This window comes from Aethalodelphis obliquidens, unplaced genomic scaffold (assembly GCF_003676395.1).
Source record: "Aethalodelphis obliquidens isolate GAN/ISIS:26980383/991018 unplaced genomic scaffold, ASM367639v1 scaffold1, whole genome shotgun sequence".
NCBI lineage: Eukaryota > Metazoa > Chordata > Mammalia > Artiodactyla > Delphinidae > Aethalodelphis > Aethalodelphis obliquidens.
This window is the reverse complement of record NW_020837945.1, coordinates 76,551,077-76,567,671: the sequence shown is the minus strand read 5'-3', so window position 1 is coordinate 76,567,671 and position 16,595 is coordinate 76,551,077. Positions and strand designations below refer to the sequence as shown.

General features: G+C 34.8%; 1 protein-coding gene across 1 annotated transcript; it reads right to left on the bottom strand.

The window, feature by feature from the left end:
- Positions 1–94: 94 nt before the first annotated feature.
- On the bottom strand, positions 95–15,408 carry UTS2B (urotensin 2B). Its single transcript, XM_027108821.1, has 5 exons — positions 15,309–15,408; positions 11,147–11,245; positions 9,917–9,954; positions 8,353–8,446; positions 95–3,876 (listed from the first exon to the last, which is right to left on the bottom strand). The coding sequence occupies exons 1-5, from the start codon at positions 15,406–15,408 to the stop codon at positions 3,851–3,853; spliced, it is 357 nt and encodes a 118-aa protein (XP_026964622.1). The 3' UTR covers positions 95–3,850.
- Between the last annotated feature and the right edge of the window lie 1,187 nt (positions 15,409–16,595).

Sequence of the window (16,595 nt, the reverse complement as noted above, 5' to 3'; positions counted from 1 at the left end):
ATATATATTTTAGTTACTCATGAACGGTTACTTGGCCCCAAACCTTACTTTTCTAAGAAACAGAATACAGTGAAACGCTTTCTATGTGCATTTACCATTTACATATATTACTGAAGAATAGTAACTGAAGACTGATTTCTTTCAGTAAAATTTAGGTACAATCCAGTTGTTCACCATTGTTCATCCAGTAAAATTTAGGTACAATCCAGTTGTTCATCAAGGAAAGACAATGCTATATAGTTTCTCTTGAAGTTTTACTTCTCTCGTATCCTTTGTCTGTGAGGCTCTTGGGTAATGATTATGAAACTAGACTTCTCTTATATTCAAATGTCAATCCGGTTCAACCAAATAAAACACAGTCCCAGTTCCAGAAACAAGAGAAAAATGTCTCTGAGCAGAAAAAAACAGCAGTAATTAAGCCCATAAACTTTATTCTTCCAATGAACTGAGAAACACTGCAGGTCGGAGTACATTGACTTAGAACTAGGAAACGAAGGATATTACTCATTTGCCAAGTTTGGCTATCTCATGTCCCCTAACAACTTTCCATTTCTCTAAATTACAACTTATAGTTAATTAAGAGTAGCACTGGCTGATTATGAGAACAACTACACACAGAAGTAACGGATGAAAGTATGGGGAAGTCAAAGAATCACCAAGTAGGAAACCACCAAAGCACTTGGGGCCAATTAAGTTCACCTAATTGTAGCACAGTATATTTTAGCAAATTACAATAAACAGTCTTTTTGTTGTTAATCACTCATCTAAGAATCCATTTAATTTGTTTCATATACTGTGTTTAATAAAGCATTGAAGAATATATGAGAATGATTTCTTTAAAAAGATTCAAATTATTTTTAATTGGCCTATGAAAGCATAAGTTTTGGTATTCTGGAAAGCTCAACTCTCAGCAAAACTGTGTTGCTCTTGTAATTTAGATGCATAAGCCCATTGTGCATTGGATATGCTTTCAAAACATAAAGATAACTTATTCCTTGGACCAGAGATTTAGCATAAGTCAGCAGAAATTTAAAAACCCTCTGAAAACACTTCTTTAAACCCTAGTAATCACTGTCAAACAGACCTGATATGTGGGAAGAAAAAAAGTTCGGTCAGCAAAGCAAAGGTTTATTTTAGCCTAAGAAGGAAGACTGTGATGAGAAGGTATAGTCATATTAGAAGAAGGGGAGAGAAATGGGTTGTTGTTGATCTTACCTAAAAATGAATTAATGTACGATCCAAAGAACAAAATAAACTCAGACATAGAGATGAACATATGCGCTTAGAATACAAAGTGGTTTTGTATATAACTTCTCCTTGAGGGGGGAAATGTTCTAACTGCTGAAAAACTTTAAGCTTAGGAAAAAACTGAAAATGAATGATTCTTTTAATTGTAATAGAGGAGCCTTAGCAAAGAGAACTGAATTTTGAGAAATCTTACTGATTCTTCAATTTCTGTTCATAAACTTACATTAGAAAGTTAGTGGTACATGGACAGATATACTGCAGGACTCATTATTTGAAAGAATTATTTAAGTTATAATTGCTCTTGCCCACCTTTCCCAACTTTCTGATGAATTATAGAAATATGTCTAATTCCTTAGAAGCTCTTTCTTTCCTTTTTCTCCCCTTTGGATATTTGTCAGCTGCTAATCCAACTGGGTACTGTTGGTTCACACTTTGACAAAAGGTATTAAAACCTACTTTAGCCTAAAAATTTCTCATGATAAAGATTTAAAGTTGGATTAAACAAATTGATTTCCTATCTTCTATAATTTTTAAATTCAAAATTATGCCTATGGCCTCCATTTTAACTAAAGTAAGAAGTCACAGTGTATCGATTTATACTCTATTCTAATGTGTAATGCATTTGTCTCATAGCATATACACAAGACTTACATGAAGAAAATAAGAATACGCAAGACTTACATGAAGAAAAAAAGAAAAGTGTTTTCTCCACTTATAACTATTTTATTTCATATTTTAACTTTTACCACTACTTTATACAGAGTAGAAAATAAGTCAGCGGTATTCTAGTTTAAAATAAGGCATCCTTTTAACATAGCAGGAAATTTAAGACATAATTTCTGTTAAGAACATGACGAGTCATCTCATCTATTTGTATAACGCATTGTATATTACTAAATCCAGCTATATTTCATTGAAAGTCACCAGCTTAAAGGGACTTTTCATTTAGTTTCAAAGAAATAGATTACTTTTTGTTCCTGTAAAAAGCTTCATACAGCAAACTGTGAATATGGATTTCTGAGTTCTGGTGTTAATTATATAACCAGTTTTTCATGGGGGATATTAATTCCTGGTTACACACACAAAAAAAACATCTAGCAAATTCTACCTTTAATCTACAGATATCTTTAGGGAATTAAACTTCTTAAAGCAAATTATAAAAAGAAAACAAATTATAAACAGATGACTTTCTCTAAAAGGAAGAAGTATCAAAACCTTTTTTGAATGACATTACCCCTAAAGTTTACAAATGCATAAATATTGTTCAACTGCTCCAAAGTTAATAAACGTGAGATGATGAAAACAGGAGTTTTGTTTTCTTCATGATAATATCATGTTTATGTTCACAACAGGTGTAAATACGTGGGAACATTCAGGCATTATTGAGCAACTAATATTTATGTACATTTAAGTGGCTCGTAACAAGTGTATTTAAAGCACTACAGGCATGTTACTCAACTTGGTCAGTTTCATGTATTTTTAAATTTATTTTTTAGCTTAAGCAATATTGTTCATTCTAGCTCATGAGATAGTCTTATCTTTAAGCACCACACAATTAACATCATGTAGATAAACTGCATTTCCCCTGTTCTGTGACGTAAGGGAATGCCGGTAGGCTCATCTGGCCAGCTAGTCATTGATATTCTTTAATTATAAAGTTACTTCGACTATGCTTCTGTGCCACAACAGGTGGCAAACAAGAATGAAATTGGATTCCCAGCCTTGAATTGATTAAATAAGTTTGCTCAGACGAGATGTAAACAAGAGCAGTTTGATGTGAAAACGTGGGGGAAAAAATGAAGGAAAATCCAATGAGTTTTTGTTTTGTTTTACTTGACGTTTTTGGTACACTGAGTCTAGTCTCTCACAGACGTGCTGAGAACCTCAAATAATTTCTGATATTGTGGAGGAGGCAGAGATGAGAATTAAAGGACCCAAAAGCAAATTGTTCTGTACAAAAATTTTCTTAATATCTATCTCTGAAACTTCTAATACATCTTTCTCCTAGAGTTCGATAAACAATAGATTTCTGCTTCTTAGTAATGTATTCATTTGGTTGTAGTAGTCTCAGTGACAATTGTCCTAATGAACAGAAAAGAGATAGTAGCCAGCATAATCACAAAAAAAGAGAAGAGACAATGATGCACATTTTCTATACATTGAGACAATATAATTTAATTTTCCAAGACATTTTCTAAAATATTTTAAATAAATTTAATAAAATATAATTTCTCATATAAATTGGGACAATATAATTTAATTTTCCAAGACACTGTCTAAAATATTTTAATTGATAGCTCAACAGCCTAGTCATCTCTGGACAAAACTATATGTAGACGATGAATTTATGAAAAGCATACAATAGATAACAGCACTCCCAACTTCAGGTCTACAAAGCCATTCTGATCGTCCCATGCCATTCAAAAGTGCAACTGATTTGTCATCATTATTCACAACATAAGTTTTAAGCATGTAATATGCTGGATAAATTCTGCCACCGTTTCTTTATGCTTGAAATAGCTACAATCTTTAAGCAGTAAAGTGAGTAGATATATAATTTTGTCTAATGTTCTTATCTTTTTTGGCATCCAGAGGAAAAAGTTTAGACACAGTATTTCCAAAAGCAAGCTAAAAAATAAACAAAACAAAATCTTTATTAGGAAGATTTTTGATAAAATGGTACATTTGAATAAAATAGTTTATGTACACCTGAGTATGAGAGAAAGTTTTCTAAAACGAATGTTCAAATGGTAGTTATTAGCCTCATGTGGATCTTTAAATTAATTAAAATTAAATCAGATGTGAAAATTCAGCTTCTCTATCACACTAGCCAACTTGCAAGTGCTCAGTAATGCCTAGTGGCCTGTAACTACCGTAATGGGCAGTGCAAATTAGAGAATGGTCACGTCATCAAAGAAAGTTCTATTGGACAGCACTGTTCCACATTATAATGCATATAACGCAGTTCAGAGACTACAGTAAGACACACCCTTCTATTTAAGAGTTGGGGTAAGTTAAGTCCCAAAGGGGAAGTCACATAAGTAAAATCAGTGATAAATATGCTTCTATTTACTGGAGAAAAAAGAAGGAAGAAAATTTAAAGTTTACTTTGCAGACCACCAAATGATATTTAAATAATTTGATGATCACATTGAGTCTTCACATTCTGATCATAAAGGGATGTTTCAGAAAAATCAAACCAATTTGAACAGCATTTTAATCTTCAAATGAATGAATGAGTCATTTTAAATCTTCTGTGGGTTGTTCCCAATCAATTGTCCAACTTACGTTAGCTTCATCTAATTAATTACAAATTTCTCTAATTTCCTTCAATCTAAATAGTTTATAAAATGAAGACCTTGGGGAGATGGGTCTTCAATTCACTATTGATTAATAGGATGCACAATAAAAATGAGCTGAAAAACTCAGTAAAGACACTCTTTGCCATAAATGATAAAAGTCTCTCGGGCTTCCCTGGTGGCACAGTGGTTAAGAGTCCACCTGCCGATGCAGGGCACACGGGTTCGTGCCCTGGTCCGGGAGGATCCCACATGCCGCAGAGCGGCTGGGCCCGTGAGCCATGGCCGCTGGGCCTGCGCGTCCGGAGCCTGTGCTCCGCAACGGGAGAGGCCACAACAGCGAGGGGCACGCGTATCGCCAAAAAAAAAAAAAAAAAAAAAAATCTATCTTCCTGCCTAGGTTTCTCTCCCTACCTCCACTCATTCTGTAAACTGTGAACCTAGCGCTCATCAGTGCAAACACATAGCGTGTTATGATAGCACTCAGAGTCTACTTTTCATTCCCAAAAGAGCCAGAGTTTTCTTTAAACAAAACCACATTCAAACCCTATGCAAGCAGAAGTTTATTTTCAGACAGTAAACTGAAGAACTTGGCCTGCTAATCCAATCTTCTTTTTATAGTATTTTGGAAAGTCCCTTTCTGCCCTCTGGATATCTTTGAATATCTCAGTCTGGAAGGAAAAAGAAATCTACACATATCCTAGATTTATACCACAAGAGCGGCTCAATTAAGTATGCGCTGGAACATAGTTTGGAAATTTTCTGGACCAGTTGAAGGGAACTTTCATGAATGGTATCCCCAGTAGAGCCAACTCCTCAATGCTTATTTATCATTTATCATTTATGTGAAGGAAAACCCTAGCCAGCATTCTGGTGTCTCTTGATGTCTATCTGGTTAACTCTTGTAATCCCCATTTTTAGCATGATGCTAGGTGTTGGACAGTTATATTTTTAATGAATGGAAGAATTTAGCAGCGGTCGGTCAACTATATATTAAATAATTAAACAAATTACAATAATTCACAGTAAGTGTAAGATACTCTTGCTTTAAGCTGAATCTCTGAGTCCATTTTACCATCATACATTGCTATTTATGGTGGACTGTTTCTAGTTATGCCAATAAACACCACACTTCAGATATGATGTGGGTTGTTTTTGTCACCTAACCTGGGCGTCTAATTCCTATGTTTATCACCATAAATATTTACTTTGTTCCTACTACATACACATATGTTTTAATATTTCCTTGCTTAAAAACAAACAAACATAAAGCTTCCTTGACCCCCTCAAGCTACTCTAATATCCCAATTTTTACTACGCTTTAGAAAACATTTCTCAAAAATGTTGTCTGTTGTTAGTCATTCCTCTTGTTTGGTCATATTCTCTTTAACCATAAGTCCACCAGATAATTCTTGTCAAAACCATTAAAACCCTTCCCATTGCTATTCAGATGGAAAATCTCAGTTCTCATTTTACTGGACCTATTATAGCATTAGAACAGCTGAACTATGTCTTCCTGGAAACAGTTTTTTATCTGACTTCCGAGGCATCTTTTTCTTTGTTGCCTTTTTCCTCGGTAGCTGCTCCTTCTCAGTCTCCTTTGCTAATTCTCTCTCATCTGCCCAGTCTCTAACCTTGGTGTGGCCTGGGACTTGGCCTTGGATGTCTTCTGTTTTATATCTGTCTAGAGTGATTCCCTAGACAGTCTCATCACAATACCAAGCAATATTGATATGCAGATAACTGTCAAATTTAGATCTCCAATCTGAGTTACTTCCCTAAACTCAAATTTATATACTCAGTGGTTTACTTAAATCATTACTGGGAAGATTTTGTTATACATGTCATAACAAGCTCAAAATATCTATGGTAGAGGTAAGATTCTCCAACTGTTCCTTGCATTTCTCCACATTCTCCAGGGGCTTCCCCAACCCCGCTAAGTTAGCTTGAGATCATGTGCCTAATTTTGGCAGGTAAGGGTGCATTTACCTCCATGTTTTTCCTATCCTGCTACAATGACACACGGTGCAGGGACAAAGTGAAGGAAAATAATGAAGGTACCTAAGGCTTCATGTAAATACAAAATAAATCTTAAACCAAGTTACACCACTGAGATTGTAAGGTTATTTTCTTGATGTGCTTTGCCTAATTTGTCCCAAAGTACACTTTGAAAACTTGAAGGAGGGTGGTACTCTAAGAAGAACCTAAGTTACGGCACAGTCTCAGCAGCTGATTAATGGCAGACAAGGAAATTGATATCATAGGCTGGAAACACGAAGAACCATTTTACAAAGTAGCATAGTATGTGGTAAAACTGACGTCTGCAACAGTTCAGGTTCAGATTGTGTTCTTCTTGAATTTCTAGAAAAAAAACTAGGAAAACAGAATATTGGCAGTATTTTTAGGTTGCTGTTGGATACACTTAGACAGGTATTGCAAGAAATAGTGAGCTCAAGAAGAAAATGGTGTCTTTGCAAATAAATAAAAATAGTTCAGAAATACAAGATCTTGAAATATTGCAAGAGCTGTTTCTGTATCCCAAAACTATAAAATGGGATTTAAAATGACTCTAAGTGAGTGACGCCAGGTAAATATCAGTTGGAATAAGGGGCTCAGGGCACAAATCAGATTATATGTATAGCCTTTAAAGTATGTTCCAGATGTCTTCAAGGCAACTCAGTTGGGGATGAGAATGCAAAGGAGTTAAAATTGTTTTAAAAAGATTGTGTGTAGGAAATAGCTGAGAAGCTTTCTAAATTGTTACAAGAACACCATTGGCAAAGAAACCATAAACCCTAGAATAAAAAATGTCTTTGACACTTTAAGACCAAATAAACCTTGGGCCTCCAACTTTGTGAGAGTAGGAGGAGACCTGAGAAAACTGTGCAATCCTCAAGAAGGGAATATTCCCCAAGGAGCCCATATGATGTGTCCAGGGATGAACATGAAAAAGCCAAAAAAGCAAAAACCTCAGAAAGGGTGAAGCCAGGGGAAATAACACAGTGGAAAAAGCCTCCACCTACACACTAGCAGGTCCTAATCAAGAAACCTAATCAAGAAACTTTTATAATATTTGCCCAGTGAGATTTCAGAATTGCTGGAGGCCAGCATTCTTGATGTTGTGTGCCTCTTGTTCTCTTCCTTTGTGAATAAGATTATTGATTGTGATAATCCAGTCCCTGTTCCTCTGCCAATTATTGAATTTTGTCCTTTTAGCTGATAGGTCTGTGAATGAAGAGGAGCCACATTGTATTTGACACAGATTAGTATCTCCTGGAGGGCTTATTCTTTGTTCTGGGTGCAGCAGTGAAAGGAGTTTGGAGTTGTCTCTAATGGGAGACGGTTGAATATAGCCTTTGTGGTTAAGAAAAGATCAAAGGATTGACTGTGGTTGAGGCAGTACTCTCCAAGTACTGTACGTGCTTTCTAACATTTATTAGTCTGTCTTGCCAATATTTTGGTGGCAGCCCAAGTGATTAATTCTAGGCAATGGACTTCAGTAGAAGTGCTGCATGTCACAAAACTGAGCTCTGAACTGAGGCAGTTGAGAGCTGGGATGCATCCTCTATCCTTTCCTGTGTCTTGGTAATCTTGGAGGTAGTCAAGCTACAGCAATAATCTAGATGATATAGCCACAAAATAGAAGAAGGTTGTACTATGTACATTGAACTTTATGATTGGATTTTATTATATTAGGTCTCTGAGATTTAGATTATAATTGGTAACACATCACAGCCTAAGCTATACTAACTATGGAAAGGTCCAGCAACTCTCTATTTCAACTCTTTTCTACCACCAAACTTACCTCGCTTATTAGGATGGGAAGAAGATAGACCACCTATAGCATAAGACATCTCAGCATCCTTTGCCTCCATGAGCTGCTCTTTCAGTTTTTCCAGCTGTTAAAAATCAAGTATGAAAAGTATTAAGCTTTAATAACAGCAATGTTTTTTTTTCTATTGAAGAAGAAGAAAGATAGACAAAGAAAGGGAGAAGGAAAGATGGAAGAAAGGAAGGAGACAAAGGAACATAAAAGGAAATAAAAGTAAAAAATGAAAATAAACAAAAAGAATTAAATAGAAAAATAAAACGAAACTTGCATTTAGAAACTGGCTGGGAAAGGTCCATGACTTAACAGGTGATCAGGAACAAACAGGCTTATGGTGAAGGAAGTCAAGTCTGAGTGTTCATTAATGGGGAGCCTGTAAACACAACCTGTGTAGCTGGTCTTGATATTAAGTCACCTATAATAACCAGTCCTTTTCAAGGAGTTCCGAAGAGTTATGTGAATGTTTGGATTTCCTGAAATATTTGTCCCTTCTAGCAGTAAGTGAGAAGTATTTTGATGCCCTAGGGTTTCCACCCAGAGTGTAAGCCATGTTAATTTTTTGCAAGCTCGCTGATTGCCTAAACCCTAAAGACCTAACTCTATCAAAATAGAACTCAGCCTGAGCTACTGCACGCGTCTGTGTCCTAGATACTAAGAATTGATGGGGCATAATTCTCTCTCACAAACAGCCATACAGTTTGTATAATAGTGGATTTGCATGCAGTTGTGTTTGAGAGAGTTAAGAAATCATCTAATCCAATGATTTTCCAATTTTCTTCATAGCAAGGAGTCAGGAGATAAGGTTGCTAAGGGGCTTTCTGTACCGAAGCCAAATGCAGGTCAAGAAAGCAGCACTTTGGGCCCCTCCGTCACCAAACTAGTTGTTTCAAACAGAGCAGCTCCACTTTTTTTTTTTGCGGTACGCGGGCCTCTCACTGCTGTGGCCTCTCCCGTTGCGGAGCACAGGCCCCGGACGCGCAGGCTCAGCAGCCATGGCTCACGGGCCCAGCCGCTCCACGGCATGTGGCATCTTCCCGGACCGGGGCACGCACCCGTGTCCCCTGCATCGGCAGGCGAACTCTCAACCACTGCACCACCAGGGAAGCCCTCCACTTTTGTATATTTCATTTACTGAGACCACATACAATTTTGTTTGGAAAAAAAAATTTCCACTTTAAAAAATAATAATAACTTTTGAAAACCACCAATCTAGTTATAGCCTCCTATTTTACAGATGAGGAGATTTAGGTCCAGAGAATTTTAATTCTTCCATGGTCTCATAGGTAATTGGATAGCTGGGTCTAGAATCCAGATTTCTAGACATTTTATCCCATGATCACTTCAGTTATGGCTCTGTTCTGTTCTCTTTATTTTTTAGTAGAATTTGATTATTTTTTCCCTAGCGAATTACTTCACTCTTCCTCTAGCAGGAATAAAGGTTTTATAATAGAGTATTAATAATTGTAACAACTATTATGTCAAAAGAAAGTGTCTTTTGGTTATTATTAAAATTGAAATTTTAAGTATTTCACATTCTCACCTGGTTAAGTTCTTCCAATTTGTTAGCCAGCTCTATATCTGCAAGACACATTTATCATATGAAAAATGTACATTGCAAGTAATACTTAATTCATTTCAGGTCATACATTCAAGGAAGACAAAGGTCTTTTTTGTATGATTTGAGATCACCTACCTGTCCCTAATATAAAGGTCCAAGCATTTTTTCAATGCCTGTAATATTGAAATATAATCAGTAATGTAATGAGCAAATACCTAATTTCTATCAATAAGCACAGAGTTTTTTTAAATAAACCATAGTTCTAACAAGGACTAGTATTTAGAAATAAGCTAGTTTACTGACATGGGGAAATTCTCATGAAATGATATTAAGTAAAAAAAGCAGGACACAAATCTTATCTATATAGTTCCATCAAGAAGGAAATTTCCAGAAATGTTAATATCAACTCCCTCTGCGTTTTACACTTTGAGTATAGCTTTTTTTTTTTTAAATAATTGTGTTCATTTTCTTCAATGAAAATATCTTATTAATTTTAAAATCCTGTATTTTTAAAGTATTTATTAAGGTATTGTTTTAACTGGTACACTGTCCCATGAATAGACAATTTTTTTATAAGAACAGATGTTTTCTGAGAGGGTACCACATTATCATATTGTCACACTGTCTCTCAGGTTAGACTTGCTAAGTTTCTGACAATATTTGTCATTTCTTGGAGACCAGTCTGATGCATAATTGTAAATCATATTCTCCTGTTCTTCAAAGAAAAAAAACTCTCAGTTGGTATAGCCTAAATTACCCAATGGTTTCTACTCCAACCATTTCCCAAATTGAAAGAATTTGATTGCGAAAAAAGTGCTAACTTAACTGCCACAAAACCACAGTTAACTTGTGAAATTTCTAGTGGAAACCTGTTTTGAAACATTTAGTGATACTCTTGAAGCATTTAGTAAAAAATAATATTAACTGTACCAGTGGGAATTGCTTAGGTGAGAGGAAAATACGACTAAAGATTACTATTGAGTAACTAGATAGTTACTGATCTCATTAGGACTCTCAAACTGAACAAAATAAGATTTTAATATTTTTTAATAATGCCATTGCTTTTAACGTGAATACGAGATAAGAAAGACATTTAAGCCTTCAATGCAGCATTAAAATTAGTAATTATTATTTTATTTAATATAAATTAACATGTGGAAAGAACAGGTCAGAAGATGGAATAAATAAAGTTTGACTTTATTCTTAACTCACCAGTGTTGGAAGGTCTTTGGAGATCAAAATTTTTATTCAGTAGAGCCAGCAATAGTTCTTCGCGATCTGTATCTCCTTTATCTGGAAACAATTCATTTCCTGTAATAATTACCTCAATGTAATGAAACCTCCATTTTCAGTCTGTGTCACTGAACATGTTTCTGATTAAATATGTTTTACAGGTAACTATAATCACTATCAATCACTATATGCACTATCAATGTGTATACTCACCAATAAAATGTGTATAGAGAGAGGTGTGTAATCCAAAAAGATGGGCTGTTTTAACAATCGTTGAATGTACGTGAACACTCAAAGAGAGATTGTGAGAGAGAGAGGGAGGCAGAGATAGAGAATATACCTGGAAGGTTACAGACTAAATTTTACCTGTAATTATTTCTGGGTTAGTAGAATTGCAGGTAAATTTTACTTTCTGTTTTTTCATCTGCGTTTTTTTTAAATTTTCTACTATTGTGTTTAACATAAGAAATACGAATTAAAAGTTGTTTTTAAAAGAAAAAATAACATTTGATTTTGAGATTTTATTTGATACACATTAAAATATGAGCCTTTTTGTGTTCTGGGAATTGCCTTTGAATCATCCAAGGCAACCCTGTGGAAGAGGTAAGACAGTGTCTACTTTTTCCATATTGATATCTTTCCATCTTTGCCCATTTACCTCCCAGCCTACTCATTGGTCAGATGCCCAGCTATCTCAGCACTCTAAAAACAGAAAAATCACCCAAATTTTCATAAATACTTTAATTCTGGAGTAGAAGTCAGGACAATAGACTTTATTCAAGCTATAAAAAAATGAAGAGTCAACAAGATTTTAATGCAAACAAAATAATAATTAGTGTGTTATAAACAAAATGAACTTTGTGAGGTGGCCTAAAAAATCAAACCTTTATGGTACAATTTCTATAGGATCATTCTTCCTGTATCTCCTCATAATAATTGATATTGTGTGGACAAAAGGTAGATTAGTGAGTTTAAAATTTAGGAGTGGGAATATTGTGGTTTCAGTTAGAGAAATGGCTCATAATTTAGCTAGATTCTTCCTTTAAATTGTTTCTCTTTCCCTGTGTCTACAAAATGTCAACTAATGAACTCAAGAAACTAAGTGGCTAATTAAAGGAATGAAAGCTTTGCTGAGAAAGAAAATAAATGACTTGGGGTAGGTGGCAGCGTCAAAATTTTCTGCATTGACCAAAAACACTTATTGTTGCTCAATTTCCTCAATTTCAGAGTTCCTCAATTTCCATTACTTCACAGACATAGAAAGTATTTGTGAAATTCTAGGTTATTTTTTTCTTTGAGTAGTTAAAATAATAGACTAGCAATGGAATTTTTGCTTAACATCAATTAAACAAGGACCCTCGGAGATAATTTAGTTTAAGAGAAAGACATGACCATGCAATAGTGTAGTAATTTTTTATTATAGCTGTTCACTAAAATGTTAAATTACAATCTTTAAAATGCTTTAATTGAAAAAAATAAGGAACATTGTGTAGCCAGGTGATAATGATTATTTGTTTCAGAAAGAGAACTGTGTTAAAGAAACAGATTCATTGCCTTCAGTTTAGGGAATTTATAAGACTAGGAGGAAGGTAACTAGAAAAGTGATGATCTGAAGCTTTTGTTTGCTTAATTTACAGCCCACTTCTCTGCATATTTAAGTGGAACATTTTTTAAAAAGACAATTAATGTATTTACCATTCTTTACCAGTTTGGTTTCTAGTAATTACACCTGAATGACTGTCCTCAAAAATTCTTGTCACTAACTTTTAAGAAAACCACCTTTTGTAGGAATCTCTGAGGAAAAAGTTTTTTCAAGAAATTAAATTTTTTTTTATTTCTAAAGTTAAGTGAGATATTGCCTAAAAAAAATAGCAAATAAGTCTTGTTTTTATTTTTAGTATTAAAACACATACAGCTTTAAAAGAAAAAAAAAGAATGTACTTTTCATCTGTCTTTGAACTAAAAGTTAGTGTTGATAAAGGAGATGTTTGAATTAAAAAATACCCAAGTGCAGATACCCCTTTAGCACAAATGATGGCAAAGTTGCTCAGACATGAGAGAGTGATTACTTTTGCAAATACACAGGAAAAAACTGATTTATTACTATTTGAGATACTGAAGCTTAAAAGACAGTTGTCTCCTGCTTGTCATTTGAATGTGAAGATTTTTAAGGGATATAGACAAGAAACTTTACCAGAAAGAAACCTGGAAACCCCTCAAATGATAATATACCAAAAAAATTAAATTGCCGTAGCCTTTCTGGTCACAATATTCACTCCTCCACCTTTTGTGGTAGACAGTTTGTCCAGTTTCAAGCTTATCCACTGAGGCAGGCTTTCATATGGCCCCAAGCAAATAAAAGCTGACAGATTGTGCCATTGGTCTTGCATGACGTCTAACACAGAGGATGGCGACCCCTTGGTGTTCTGTCAGCAGACAAATGCTTATTTGAAAACAATGTGTTAAAAGACTAAAGTGAGTCAAACACTTAGTTGCTTTGAAAAATGTGTACATGGAGAGAAGCTCACTCTAATCATCGACAATTTAGATTAGAAAATAATCTTCCCAATAACTAATCTTCTCCATTTATATATAATGAAACTGAGGTCAAAGGGGGTCCCAGAAAGAAATCTTTCCTGTATGTTGCCAATGAAATATACATATCAATATGTGCTATTCTGGGATCAGAGTTGTTATCTAATTATAACCTAGCAAAATGTTTGAGTTGGATTTTACTGTATTTCATATACACGTGATATCAGAAGTTACAGTTAACACTAACATCCTAATTTTGCAAAGTCCTTTATGAATGGCCAGATATTTCCCTCCTCACACATATACACTGTGTTAAGAACACTGAAAATCCCATTATTTCACAGGAAAAACAATGAAGTCCTACCAAGTACAATGATTTTGACTGGCCAAAGACAAAATGTGAGCGTCATGGATAAAATCCAGAATCTTTCATTCCCAGGCTTGTATTTAGGTCTCAGGCTTGTATTTGTTTTTCAAAGGGAAAATCCCTATAAATAAATAATAAGGGTTTCTGCATGCAATTTTATTTCCACTGTCAAAAGAACTGCTCTAATTTTCATTGACTTTTAAAACACATTTGAAGCAAAATGGTCTAGTAAAGTTGAATTAGATCTGAAAGGGGAAACTTAATCCCTTTTCTCAACCCAGTGTCATGTAAACAAAATTTATTACATTCTGTCTTGGTTCCCCCAAGTAAGACAAAAGTAAAAGGCTATCTCCCTCTTCCTGACAAGGAGATCAGTTAGATGATAGATCACCTCAGAGTTTCAAACTGGAAGAGATATTAAAGAGCAATATTTTTAAGTTACTATCTTTAAAATGTAAAGAAATATATAAAAGTTTCAATGAGGTTAAGTTGTTTGCCTAATAAATCAGCATTTAATCTAGCTCCACTGATTCCCAGATTAAAAGCTATTTCCACTACAGAATGCACTGAAAATTTTAAAGAAAGATCAAGTTACCATATTACAAGAGCAGAAAATTATTTCCTCTAACTTTATCGTGGCATATGTTTGTAGACATCATAAATTAAACTATTTCATTTAATATAAGTACCCTAAGTATGTTAGAAATCTGATACAGTCCATGCGTAATGTGGCTGTTAGCATCGTCCTCCTGAAAGTACTATGTAAATTTCCCCATGCATTACTCTCCCCAAATCTCTTCACACACAGGTTTCTTTCTTGATGTGTTCTACTAGGAACCACTCTCCTTTCAAAAGTAACTTATTAATAATCTCATTGGATGAAAATCTCATTTTTCTTTCCTCAAGATGTATTTTTGAAATATGCATAGCACTATCACTATTTACACATTCCCATCTTTGGTCATGGAATAGAAATAAGAAACAGATGCCCCTGGATTAGAAAAAAAGAATGTAGTTGAAATTAATTTAGTACAGTGTCAGTTGAAATTAATTTACTTGAGAAGAACAGCATCACAGATTACATGTAATTTAAAACAGCAACTACTGAAGGGCTGTTTGGTTAAATCATATTGATGCTTAAAACATTATTGCTATCGTGGTAGAAAAATCAAAGCAATGCAAACAGGAAGATAAGGATTATTTACCCACCTGTAGGATTTTAGATTCGTATGTACATACCTTGGATAAAATATGGCAGCCCATGCACAGATTCTAAAAAGAACATTACAGATAAAGTTAAGAGTCCGAAACAAAGAGTGGTTGAGAGGATCTTGTTCATGTTAAAAATCTTCTGTGCTAGCAGAAAAACTGACTATCCAGGTCAAGACGAATATTTTAATGGCTCTGGAATGCTTCAGAGACCACGTTTAAAAGGTGGCAAATGTGCTTCTACTACAAATGATCTGGACAAAGAGAAAAAAAGCTTATAAAATGTAGTGCACCCTGTCAACATGATTCACTTACTTGGAGAAGTGACAGGTTTGCTACTCAGTCAATGACAAGAAGAACCGAATCAATATATCTCATACTTGCCCATTTCACTAAAAGCATGCATTCCTATGCATGCACACGCACTCAAACACATGCATAGCATAAAGCAAAGACTGGGACTAGAGACCTGTGGATTAGCTTTTCATAAAAATGAAATGGGAACAATGCCCTTCATTTGGCTAATTTAGAGCCAAATGTGGTCTTCCGGATAGTAATGTTATTTGCAAGCACCACTTCATTTTTAACCAACCAAATAGATTTGAGCTGGGAAGAGCTCAAATTTGAAATGAATCATAATGGGTACATTAACATCTCACTCTGTTGGAGAAGGATGGTTTCATTTTGCTGCAAGCAGCACTTTTAAAAATTAAGGCTGAATCTAATTAATTCAAAGTTGGCAAATGTCCCATCGATTACTCTCTCTAATACTTGCTTTAATTGTGTTAGTTTTCTTTTTAAGTCAAAGTCTTTCAGTATATCTGTAGTTCCAATTTTATGGCTTCGAAGATGCAACAATGACCAATGGCCTTGGCATTTACTCCTTCTCCCAAGAGACTTAAGGTGTATTTGCTCTAAAACTGACTTGGTTCCACATATGTGAACTGCAGCACATGATGATGTTAAGCAGATGCAGTAACCAAACTTTTCACCCACTGTTTTAATACATTTTCTGAATAAAGTCTAAACTACTTAGTTTGATAGGCAGGACTGTTTTTTCTTCACAGACTCATTTTCCACTACATGTCTTTGTGCACAGCTATATTAGACTTCTAATTCCTGAACGTATCCTGCACTTTCTACACTCCAGAGCTTTGCTGATATATTTCTGTATGCATGGACTCTTCATCCCACCACCATTTTACCTTCTCAGTCCTCAAGCCTCTGATCAAATGTCACCAGCTCTGTTTAGTCTTCTGGATCTCTCTCTCTTTTTTTCCCTTATGGCCATAATATTTTTAAAATTTTTTATTGAAA

Excerpts from the sequence above, each read along its gene's own strand:
- UTS2B (XM_027108821.1), bottom strand. The coding sequence starts at position 15,408 with ATGAACAAGATCCTCTCAACCACTCTTTGTTTCGGACTCTTAACTTTA. Across the intron at positions 11,246-15,308 it reads GCTGCCATATTTTATCCAAG|GAAATGAATTGTTTCCAGAT; the intron begins GTATGTACATAC and ends TAATTATTACAG. Across the intron at positions 8,447-9,916 it reads AATTGGAAGAACTTAACCAG|CTGGAAAAACTGAAAGAGCA; the intron begins GTGAGAATGTGA and ends GATTTTTAACAG.